The 11,826-nt window shown below is 40.8% G+C and overlaps 1 protein-coding gene across 3 annotated transcripts in view; it reads left to right on the top strand.

The window, feature by feature from the left end:
- The first annotated feature begins 2,609 nt into the window (after positions 1-2,609).
- Positions 2,610-11,826, top strand: part of LOC109479040 (anion exchange protein 2-like) — a 29,299-nt gene continuing 20,082 nt past the window's right edge. The window contains exons 1-2 of one of the 3 annotated variants that reach the window (XM_019780885.1): positions 2,610-3,246; positions 4,754-4,871. In XM_019780885.1, coding sequence (XP_019636444.1) covers positions 3,176-3,246; positions 4,754-4,871 — 189 coding nt within the window. In that variant the 5' untranslated portion in view covers positions 2,610-3,175. Of the gene's footprint in view, positions 3,247-4,753; positions 4,872-11,377; positions 11,477-11,826 lie in introns of those variants that run through there. The other 2 variants (XM_019780884.1, XM_019780886.1) reach the window with 2 other exon arrangements.

The raw sequence follows: 11,826 nt of genomic DNA, 5'->3' as shown, positions 1-11,826 counted from the left end.
GATCTCGCCCCGAAATCTCGCTCAGGGCGAGATCAGGAGGTCATGAACTCTGATCGCTCCTGAGCTTCGCGCCAAAGTTGTTTCCGCAAATATTTACCACCCAGGTGTTAAGGTAGGTCCCTTTAAAACGATCACAACATTATTCGGAAGGTATACACAAGCTAAATATATGGTGTAGATCGTGTTAGGAGTTGTTTTTGTGGTGGAATTGCTAAGATTCCTCCACGCCCCCCTCCCCCACTTCCGGCTTCCGATCAAGGTGATCATGTCAAAATTTCTGGACAATCCTGTACTAAAACGACACCAGAACGCCAGATGTGTTCGTATATGATGACATTTTACTCTTTGACTTATCAGAAGTGTCATGAAAGCACTAAAATTTGCTCCAAGTGTCATTTTATGTTCACGAAGGACAGTCGAACATGTTCGATTTTGTTTTTGTTTACGTGTTGTTTTCTTGATTTTTCTGTCGATCTTTGTACAAAAATATGAGTCTAGAGTTTATAGATAGGGAAAAAATCCCCTCTTGTCGCATGCAGGCCTTATGATTATCGCTATTTTAGCCCAGGAATGCGTAAAACACCTTTGACATTGATTATCATAATTTCTGTAGATCTTGTGATTTCTTTCTAGAACCTACTATGATGCAATCAAAATTTTGTCTTTGTTGACATAACTAAATAAACATACATAATGGATATACAAACAGCTACCAGTATCAAGATACAAATTGTTGTTTTAAAATCATTGGTTGTTGACTGCCCTCTGTGATTTTAAACTGATTTCTGTTTCGATGCTGTTTCATTGATTGTAAATCATAAATGTACAGTCATATTTTTGATACATGTATAACCAATCAGTATTAATTTGGAAGTGGGTAACATTGTCATTAGTTAACGTTATCTTCCACTGAATCACTGTGGAGTCAGTTGGATTTAGCAGAAACTCCTGATCATGCGGATGAGGTAGGATATTCAGACTAGTATCAACTGTAAGTGTAACCAAGCAACATCTTCGTTTGACCTTCAAGTCACTTCAGTATCCTCTAGATGTCTTAGAAAAGACCTTTAAATGTCTGTTTACCTTTTGTAAATGTGATTTCTTAAATCAATACAAGTTCAGTAATTTGTTCAGAATTTGTTTGCACTTCCTGATGTGAACTTGGACAATTCCACAATATCACATGCAAGGCTTGAAATGCTTTTAAAATTTTTTCTGTTCGTGACTCATAGTGTGAATCATAACGATAAGTCTGTAGTCTTTTGGCCTGCAAAGTTGTGAGTTGTTTCAGATTTTTCTGCAAATCAAAACCTACTAGGTAAGTTACAGGTTGTAGAATAGGACCAATCAGCACCAAGGACAGGGAGGTTACTACAAAATCCAGTCCTGAAATCACTTCTGCCTCTCACATCAAAATATGCAGTTGTGTTACTTTTATCATTTGCATTCTTTTCAAGAACTTACATTGTTTTTGTTCTTCTTAGGACAGTATCTTACAAGCCAGTTCTGCTGAACCATGACTAAGGTAAGGAATTATCTCTTGAAAACAAAAAGGTTGATGTTGAAATAGTAATCAATCAACCAATCATAGTAATGGTAATGCCAACATTTGTTTCTTTTGTTTTGTTGTTTTAAGCTGCTAAGGGTTGTTATCATTGTGATATGGATGAACCATTCATAAAAGAATCAAAAGCTTGTAGTTGTCAAACTGCTAAGACTGCAAGGAGTGAAGAAGAGCTCTGTCAGATCGAAGTTCCCCGCTACTTCAAAATTCATTCGTAAGATTGTTTTGTTTTCTTGAATTCTTGTTTTTAGCCAAATTTTCTTTGAAACTTGACACAGTAGACCTACTTGGGCAATATGATGATGGTGATGATCACATATATTTAAACTGTATTTTCTTGACTGGATTTTGACACATCTACTGTGGAACTTGTTGACTACTGCATTTTTCCTTTACTCAGCTACTTGGCCATTAGTTATTATTGTTTCGTCATTTCTGCTCAGATTCATTGTTTATGTTCAAAGGTTGTTAGCACATCAGGCCAGGTAGCCTACACTATGTAAATACAGTACAGTGCTACTAGTCCAAACTGGCATGAACCAGTATCAGCAGCGCCTCCTGGCAGGAGTTAACAAAAGTGCAGCAGGAGGTACTAGTACTGGTACGTACTTTACGAGGGGGAGCATTTTATGACTGTATGATGCAAACAAGGAAATGGCGAACAGCTTTTATGAAGATAAATGTTGTTAAGAATTCTCGGAAAGCTTCTTACTAGATGGTACTTCAACATAGTAGTTTGCTAGGGAGAGGTTTTTAGGAATGTATGATGATGCAATCAAGGAAATGATGAGTAGGAAAACAGCTTTTATGACGGGAAATGTCGTAAGAATTCCAAGAAAGCCTCCTGCTCGATGGTTTTGAGAAAAAAAGATGTTGTGGGTTTGATGAACTTTTGAGACTTGTTGTATTGAAGTGTAGAAGCTTCTTTTAGATGTGTGCAAAACTAGTAATATTAAGTAAAATACTTTTAAATGGTAAAGTGTGACAATTATTTTAACCATTCAATAATAGCTAGCAAAGTAAAACAGAACCTCACTTTAGCAAATATTTTCCACCATCACATGATTGTATTGACTGTGATAGAGTGATCTTAGCAAGGTAAATCACTGTCATTTCCCATTACGTCAATTTGCATATGACCTGGGCAATACCTGTACCTTGAAATGTCCCCGACTTACTGACCCACCCATGAACTCATGAATAAGATAACAGGAAACTGTACAAAGCTCGTGAACATTAATCTCTGTAAATGTGTTTGCCCAGGTACATTTTTTAGGTCAGAATGACAGTGATAACATTGCTAAGAGCAGCACCACCTGATACGATGTTGACTTTTTGACACAACGTTACCATTGTCACAGTCTGCGAGGCGTTCGATTGGCTGAAAACTGACGCAATCAGTTGTTTTTTATGACCCTCCCCTCGGTGGGCAGACGTGGTGTATCTATGGTAAAGTCCACCTCGCCGGCGCCATTCCTATCTCAAACTTAGATGATTTAGAGCCTCTTAAATCTAGTGCAGAGTACATGCAAGCAGGCAGGGTTAAAAAGCAGTGCTGACGTAGCCCTTTGTTCATGGAAGTTCGGAACGGCGCCCAGCACGTACGGGAAAATGGATTCGCTGCGTCCGACACCCGACTTTGTACCCCGGTTTCCCGGCTGGGTCCGGCAGAAGGCTCAATGGTGGATGTCATTTCCTTCTTTCTTTTTTTTTAACATGTTGTAGACTTGTTTCTGTAGCTGCATTTGGGGTTAAATGCAGGTTGTGTTATGGGATAAACAGTCTGATGTAAGGATGGTGCACTTTATGGTACTTTACGTAGTCGTAAGTAACAGTAGTGTACATCCATGGGCAGTTCATAGTCTGCCATCTGTGGTTTAAATTGGAAGTTTTTCACTGTTATCTTTTTGTGGTCAGATGAGTCATCAGTGTGGTTGTTTGTCTGGGAGGTTGGGTGCCTGCCTGTGCCCGCCACTTGTTTGAAATAGTGTTTAAAAAGTCAGAAGTACTACTTGATGAGTGTAGTTACAGGTGGTTAGTCCAGAGGCCAAAAAAAATCTTCTGCTAGCTCTCAGAGTGGTAAAATATGGTTGGAAATAGATGTTTAACCATTGGGAGGTTTAGTTGTGAGTTCAAGTTTTGAGTTTTATGCTATCACGTCAGTCTCCATGGGCAGTAAGTAGAATCCTGCTGCTTCGCCATATGGATCCTTGGAACGGTGGCAGGGGGTTCGAATCCCAGCTCAGATTGTTGTAATATTAGGGATTGCATTTGTCCTTTTGGATGCTGAAGCAAACCTGGCAGCCCTCAAGTTTCAAACCTTTGCACGTTAAAGAACCCGACCAAAAAGTAAGCTGTCGCAAAGCCACATTGCACTACGTAGCTACTTGAGAAAGCACCAAAGACTCTACAGCTTTTGGATCGACTTTAAAACCATAAAGTATCCATAAAAAGTTGTAAATGATTTTCAGTGGTGTCAAGAATTGCAGACATCAGCAAGATGCAAACAAAAAGCAGACAGTCTTGTTCCCACTGCCTAACCCTTGAACCCGAAAATTTTGTGCCAAATGGCCACTTTAGCAGGTTATTTATACTTTATACCTAATATATTATACTTAGCAGGCTACTTGTACTTTATACAATGGTAAAATATGGGCCTTGTGGGGGTCTTTTTTTTAAGCAAAGAGCATGTAACACGTTAAACTGATCACAATCAAAGAAGTTTTCAGGGATATGGATAGGGAAATGGGGCAAAAAAATATTTAACCATATCTGTCCCAAGAATATACATATTTCAGTGACAATCATGTTATGTCTGTATAAGTGACCTCCCCTACATAAGAACCATCTGGCCATTTTTTGGTGGCCCCTCAGGCAATTTTTCCAGTGATATAATCCTGTCTATAGTGACCACCTGTCTAATTAGACCAGATTTTACACCTGAGTGGTCTTCTTGGCAGTTTTGCCTTACGTACAAAACCAGAATGTATTTCTTTATGTGTCGGTGAAGGTTAGACCTTAGACATCCAGGTACATGTAATAAGATACGCCAAAAAACAGTGACACTGGTAGTGGATGCTGCCTGAAATGTCTGACTGTCTCTAAAATCATCTCCAGTTGCTTGAGTGACTGGTTTTTGGCGTATTCCCTTACAGATATTTTATGTTTTTTGTGTTGTGTTGTTTGTAGGTTTGCTCACCTGGGTAACAGCCAGGCTGTGAGTTGTGAGGACCTGCTAGCGAGCGACGAAGAGTTAGACATCATGGCGGACCCCGGTCAGCCCAACCCTGGGTATCAGGAGGGACAGGTTAGTATCACATGGGTGTAGCAGGTCAGAAAGTACCCCTGGCCAGAAAGTACCCCTGCCAGAATGTACTCTTGGCCAGAATATGTATTATGTAATACATGTACTCCTGGTCAGAATACATGCATATCTGGGTGATTTTCTTTCCTGGGTTTTATATATGACTTACTATTAATAAAATGTAAGCAGTATTCAAAGTTACAGTCGTCATTAATTGTATGGCAAAAAGCAGTAAATTACATGTACTTCAGACTTGAACATTTTGGTTTTGTACAAGCTGATTGGTTCCAACAGACCTATAGGTGAGCACGTAAGCAGAATGTACTGCGCCTGCGCAAAACCTGGGTTTGTTCACGCTTTTGTCAGATGTTTGGTCAAATTTGCATCAGAATTTTGCCCATTGCAGATGATATCGTTTCCGACACAACATTTGAAAACTACAGACAGGTTGTCATCCTTAAATACACGAATACCGACAAGACATTCTGCCAAAGTGCCAGGCACAGTACACTACGGGTTTTGCACAGGCGCAGTACATTTTGTCAACGTTGTCCCTATATAGCTAGGTGTGGGTTGCAGTCTGAGGAACTACAACCCAACCAGTAGTGTTTGACTGGGATTCAAACCAGTTCAAACCAGCAGTAACCTGTTGCAAAGACTCAGCAGTTTGCCGAGTTAGTTCATCACAAGCTCTTTCTCTTTGATTCTGTTTGACTCATCTGGCTTCCAACCCACTGTTGCTACCCAACTGATGACCACATACAAGGAGAATTGCTAAGCGCAGGCTTAGAGCCGGGGATGGACAAGTGTTTTGCTAAGCCCATTTTATGACTCTTATCAATAGGTGTGGTTAGGTCCTTATTGTGTTCAAAGAAGGTATGGCTATGTTTTTTTAACGCAAAATTAATAGACTGCCAGTGAAACTTTTATAGTGCAGGCTGTACATGTAGTTCAGAACCCAATGGCTGGACAACAGCATAGACTGTTGGTCCATGGTTCAGATTAATTGAGGATTGCTTAGCCTACTAGTAACTGCTAGAGCATCACATTTTGTGCAAGCTCTTTTTGAAACACAAACACAGACACAGTTGATTAAAACCTATGAATATAACAGTGGTCGAAATACTTTTTTTCAGTGCTCTGCAATATTGCAGAAGAGTCAAAATTTCGTCCTGCAATTTGGAAATACTTTCTGCAAATACACAAGCCCCCATATTACAACCTTCTGAAACCAATAATGCCTATTTTTACATCATATATATATAGCTTTGTAAATCTGTAGCATAACTGAAATTCTTCAAAATATCACTATTTTAAATATGTTTTGACCGTAAAAATTTTATCGGTCCGGTCCAAAAAAACCGAAACGTCGGTGGACCGGTTTTTTGGACCGGAACAAAAATCCATACTTGTTGTTACTGATGATCACTACATGCAAGGAAGCCTGCCAGGAAAATGAAAATCAAGCCTTCAAATAAAAGAAGTTTACCTTAGTCTCCGTCTCACTCATTTTGCAACAATATTTTCCTGTATTTTCGGTACCGATAGTCATCTAGAAATCATAAAGGACAAGTTTAGTAAATTACGGGCCGTGTTTGGTTCGGATCGAGCCAAAAATCACTGATTTTTTACACCACACGGTCACAATGTGACGCACGTAAATTTTCACTCCAAATGAGAAATTACCGCCCAACAAAACGGACCATTAGGTTCCCATTGCTGTATTTCTCTTTTGTTCATGTGATCAAGTTGTTTTCTTTCCTTGAATCATGCAAAATACCAAGGAAAAACATCGAAACTTCGGCAAATTATCGCCGAGGCGAGTGTGCTTCTTCGGAGAAGCCATGTTTCCTTTGCCGTGTTGCCTGCTAGGAAATGCTCGGCGGAAACTGCCGAAAATTGCCGAGGCAGTTGTCGTGTCCTCCCGGGTGACGGAATCTAACATCGGAAAATGCCGAGGGCCCATATTTGGTTTTCGTCGCCTTGTCGGAATCGTTCAACTTTGACCCCAAATTCCCTTATATGGGACCATTACAGTCTGCTGGAAAACGCCGGCGGCAGGTTCGAGCGGCGCAGGTTTTCAATCTATTCATAGCGCCGCTACTTTACTAATTGAAAACTATTGAATCCGAAGCCTATTTTTTCCTTCTGCAAAATTGCAGATTGTAAGATTTTTTCTTCTGCAATCTTGAAAGTCTATCTGCAAATTGCAGACTGCAGACGGGTATTTCGAACACTGATATAATATATACATGTACATCTTTTTCACCAAATTGTATATTTTCTGTATAATATTATGTATATTTTCTGTATTAATAGTAATGTTAGTCAGTTGCCCCACACAATGATTTACACATCTTCCAGGCAATTGGGGTTAAAATGTTGTGACGATCCTCCAAATTTGGAACCTGATTACAGCACCACTATCACACCTTACTGTACCTACAATGTAATTCAGCAACTAGTGTGGAAGTAAAACATTTCCGACTTAAGAGCTGCAAATTACTACATGTCTTACAAAGATACGAACTGTCACCTGTGTGTAGTTTAGGCCTCCTACTAGAACTGGAGTAGGTCAAGGAGAGTCTTAAAGCTTGTTTTCAAGCACACATTTCTGGACAGTTTAAGGCTAACAACAGCACTCTGACAAGGTGATCAATCAAGCAATGATTTATAACCATACTCAGGTATGGCAAAGGTCAGACAAAGTTGAAGTCGATACTTAAGTGTCGATAAGTGTCTTACATGGGAAAATCATTTCCAGACAAGGACTTTCTTTTGAATGTCAAGGACATGTCAGAACATTGAAGAAAAAAGAACCTGCTATTGAGAAGATTCTGTAAGGGAAAAATCATTGACCTTGTTTTCTTCATGAAACAGAAGAAATTTATTGGGCAAAAACGTTCACAGACAAGGACTTTCTTTTGACTGTTAAGGATGTATTAGAACATGTTGAATGCTTAGAAGAGCCTGCTAGCAGATTCTTTGAAGAAAATGTGATCAACCTTCATGAAATGGAAGAAATTTATAGGGCAAAAACTTTCACAGACAAGGAATTTCTGTTGAATGTCAAGGTTCAGCAGTGAAAAAAACATGTTACATAACATTACGTGACATGTCTGTGTTTGCCAGCAGCGGAACACTTAAAAGAGCCCCCTGACAAATTGGTCTTGTAAAGCAGATATTTACAATGAGGTTTATCAGAATCCTTGAGGATCTCAATAGGCTTATCGGAAACACCAAGAGCCACATCGCCGGACTTTGAGCCGGGCAATATAAATTGTTTGTTTCCTATTCTTTTGTTTGTCAGAGATGGATTGGGGAGGTGGTGCTCAGACCACAAGATTGCGTTTTGTTTGGTGTCCTTTTGTTTAGTAAACGCCTTGTTGACAATCCACACATTTTTTATTGCGCAGACGTGTGCATTGTAGATAGGCCGTGACATGCACAAAAAATACAGCTTGTTTAGTAGTTTTGCTGATTAGCCACATTAAAGAAACTTACTTTCTTCATGAAAACTTTACCATACCACTATAGACACACACAATACATGTACAAAAACCCACACAACACAGACTCACACAACACACACATTTATACATACACACATACAGTCACACAGCACACACACAACACAAATACTCACACAACACACACATTTATACATACACACATACAGTCACACAACACACACACACAACACAAACACTCAAATAACACACACACATCTAAATGAATCATACTTGCCACGTACAAATGTATAACTTTGTGTGATTGAGAAAAAGGTTCATTGACACCTGATTTAGATTTTGTGACTTATTTGATTGGGCTCGCACATCTACTTACCACTAACTTACCCTCCTCTTACCTGCTGAGACATAGAGTGTAATGCCATGAATTTGTCCATGAAGTCCTGGTTTCCATTGAGAGCTTGTTGTAAGGATAATATTTCCCCTTTTGACATCAAACGGCAGAGTGGCTAGCTATAGGCTAGCAGACACAAGATCGTGAGGTCCTGGGTTTGATCCCTGGCTGTTGCTTCCCTAGGAAAAGAGGAAAAGAAACACAACTTTCCTCACTCCACCCAGGTGTAAAATGGGTACCTCACTTCAGTTAGGGAGGTAAAAGGCAATGAAAGGAGAGGTTTGGGCTCTGCCTTCCATTACTGTGCCCTAGACATGGTGGACTAAAAACCCACTGCCCCTACGGCCTCAAAAAGCCTCTGTGGCCTTTACCTTCAATTTTGTTTGGCTAAATCTAACTAGTTTTCAGCCAGCGTTGTTAGCCTTAGGTGGAGACCTATCAACCTTTGACAGAACATCCTGACAGGTATTATTGACTCAGCTATCAAAACCCTGTCAGATCATCCCATTTTTATTTGTTCGGTGTAAATGACTAACGTAGTGAGAAGCAAGGCGCTTCATTTCACAGTTTCTGCCGATAAAATCATGGCCGATCGTGAAGAGTTGGAACCGCTCTTAGGGGCACCAATTGCAAGGAGCTCCTTGGGGGCACGGAAACCAGCATGCCCCCAAAACTGTCTTCATCACTTACTAGTAAGTGTTAAAACCTGTTAAGATTTGAGTTTAGCATCATTTACTGGTGCCAAATCTCTCTGACTGAAGCAACTGTTACTAAGATTTTATTTACATTGTAATCATGCATGTACAGTACATGTACATGTAGTTACATGCATGCTGATGCAATTTCGTCATGACTTTGTGTCAGAATTATGGTAAGACTGCAAGTAACAGCTACGATCTCTTACACTGTAATTAGTCATGATCAGTGAACAAGTCAATTTACATGTAGTGTTAATTATGTAGCTTAGGAACCACAAGCAAATGGAAGAGAGCTGTTGTGAGTGACTGATAGACTTAAACTATTAAGTCTTCCATCTTGCAAAATGTGCTAATGAAATTTTGTCAATCAAATGTACAAATTTCTTGGACAGTTTGTCATCCATTCTCCAACACTTGTTGTTTTGAGCTTTTGGATTGTCGTGATACAAAGTCCGAGGTCAAACTAATTCACCTGTTCTACAACTGGAGCGTTGTCATTCAATCCTCAACTGATGATACTTATGAATGGTTTATTCAAATCACCATTTTTTTATATCACTCACACACTCACTATCCTGGTTTAGATTATTCTGCTGCCGGTTTCCCTGTCCCAGGGGTGGGCAGCAGACGGCTGTTCTGGACACCTCGCCTCCAGCTGGCTCTGTCCTGTGGGTCTGTGCTAGACAGACCACACTCCTTAATATCCCTCCGGAGACACTCCACCCAGGTTTTTCTCGGCCTGCCGCGGCCTCTGCTGCCTGGCAACTTGAAGTCCACGATGGTGTTGATGCAGCCACTGGCACGCTTAACGTGCCCGTACCATCGGAGGCGGCGTGACTGCACAACAGACTTGATGTCTTCCAGGCCAAGCTTAGCAAGCAAGGTTGCAGAAGGAGTCATGTCCTGAGGTTTAACACCACAGATCCATCTGACCATGGATCTGTCATTGCGGCGCAACCGTTGGAGTTCTGGAGCAGTAGGGGCCCATGTCTCACTCCCATGCAGCATGGCTGATCGTACACAGGAGCTGAACACCTTGCCACGGGTTTTGAGGGAAAGGTGCCCGGAGGTTAGGATCGGCAGCAGCTTCTTGAACTTTCCCCAGGCGACGCAGCATCTGGTGGTGGCAGCTAGCTCACAACCACCACCCGCACAGAGCATGTCCCCAAGTAACAGAAGCTGGGTCCACATCCAGCACCACCTCATCCACTGTGACTTGTGTTACAGGGCGAGCATCCAGTGGTCTTGCCTCACCACGACACCTAGGGCATATGTAGTTCCGCACAGCAGACAGACTACCTCTAATGCCGCAACACTTCTTGTGCACCCAGAAGTCACATTCAGTGCAGAGGATGGAGTTCACACCAACACCTGAACGGCACACAGCACACGGAAAGGAGCCAGTGTCCCTCAGTATGTTCAGACCTTGACCTGAAATCATGATCTTAGTCTTCTTCATGTTAACCCGGAGACCCTTACTTTCCATGTTATATCTACAACATAAATGTACTAGAAATTACAAAGTCTTTTTTTAGCTTTTCAAGTGGATCTGCGGAATGCATTTATTTGAACAGAGTCTTCTTTGAGCAAAGTCCAGAATATGAACCTTTGATACTTAGTTACTATCTTTGATCTGTAACTGGAAAGGCAGGAGTCCTCCATCAGTATTAAAGTGACCAAAATGTCAGGAAAGCTGCTATTAATATTAATGATACAGTCTACTTATAAAGGTTGCTATCACCCTGTCTCCAAGCCTAACGAAAACAAAGCATTTATAATAATTAATCCTTACAATTTATCTCTATTTCTTCTGTTAAGCCTATACACAATATATCATTCTCTATTTTCAACTCTGTCTTCCACCTCCTTGGTTAAACCAGTATACGCAGATGTATTTTTCGGTGTTTTTCTTTCCTGTTCAAGTTACGTAACTTTGTAACTTTGTTCTCCTGCTTGTGAAACATGCTGGCTTCCTTGACCCTAGGCATTCAGCCTGACGATATATCTCCATATTTCTTCAACCACGGTCCATGTACCTGGAAAAAGGTAAATGTACATGCAAGGGCTTTCCACTTGCAGCGTGTGTATACGTAGTGCAGTGATTAGTGACCCTGCCTTTGGACCAAGAGGTTGGGAGTTTGAATCCCGGCTGTTTTCACTCACCTGACATGCACGCTACTGGAAAGGGTTGCAGTCCTTAGGATGGGACATTAAGCTGTGGTCCACTGTTCATTGTGCTTGTCAAAAAGAGCTAGGGGAATTTCCCTGGTACAATGAAAGCTGTGTATACTGTACATAGCATCTGTCTTCTCTTTCGTGTCCAGTGGAAAATAAGCTCTTCATTGAGCTAAAACTGGATCGAAATCATGAAATCCTTTCCTTTCCAAGAAGGGGCT

Source organism: Branchiostoma belcheri, unplaced genomic scaffold, assembly GCF_001625305.1.
Source record: "Branchiostoma belcheri isolate BF01 breed outbred unplaced genomic scaffold, Haploidv18h27 scaffold46, whole genome shotgun sequence".
NCBI lineage: Eukaryota > Metazoa > Chordata > Leptocardii > Amphioxiformes > Branchiostomatidae > Branchiostoma > Branchiostoma belcheri.
Note: the sequence above shows the minus strand (reverse complement) of the source record. Positions and strands in the feature narration are given on the sequence as shown.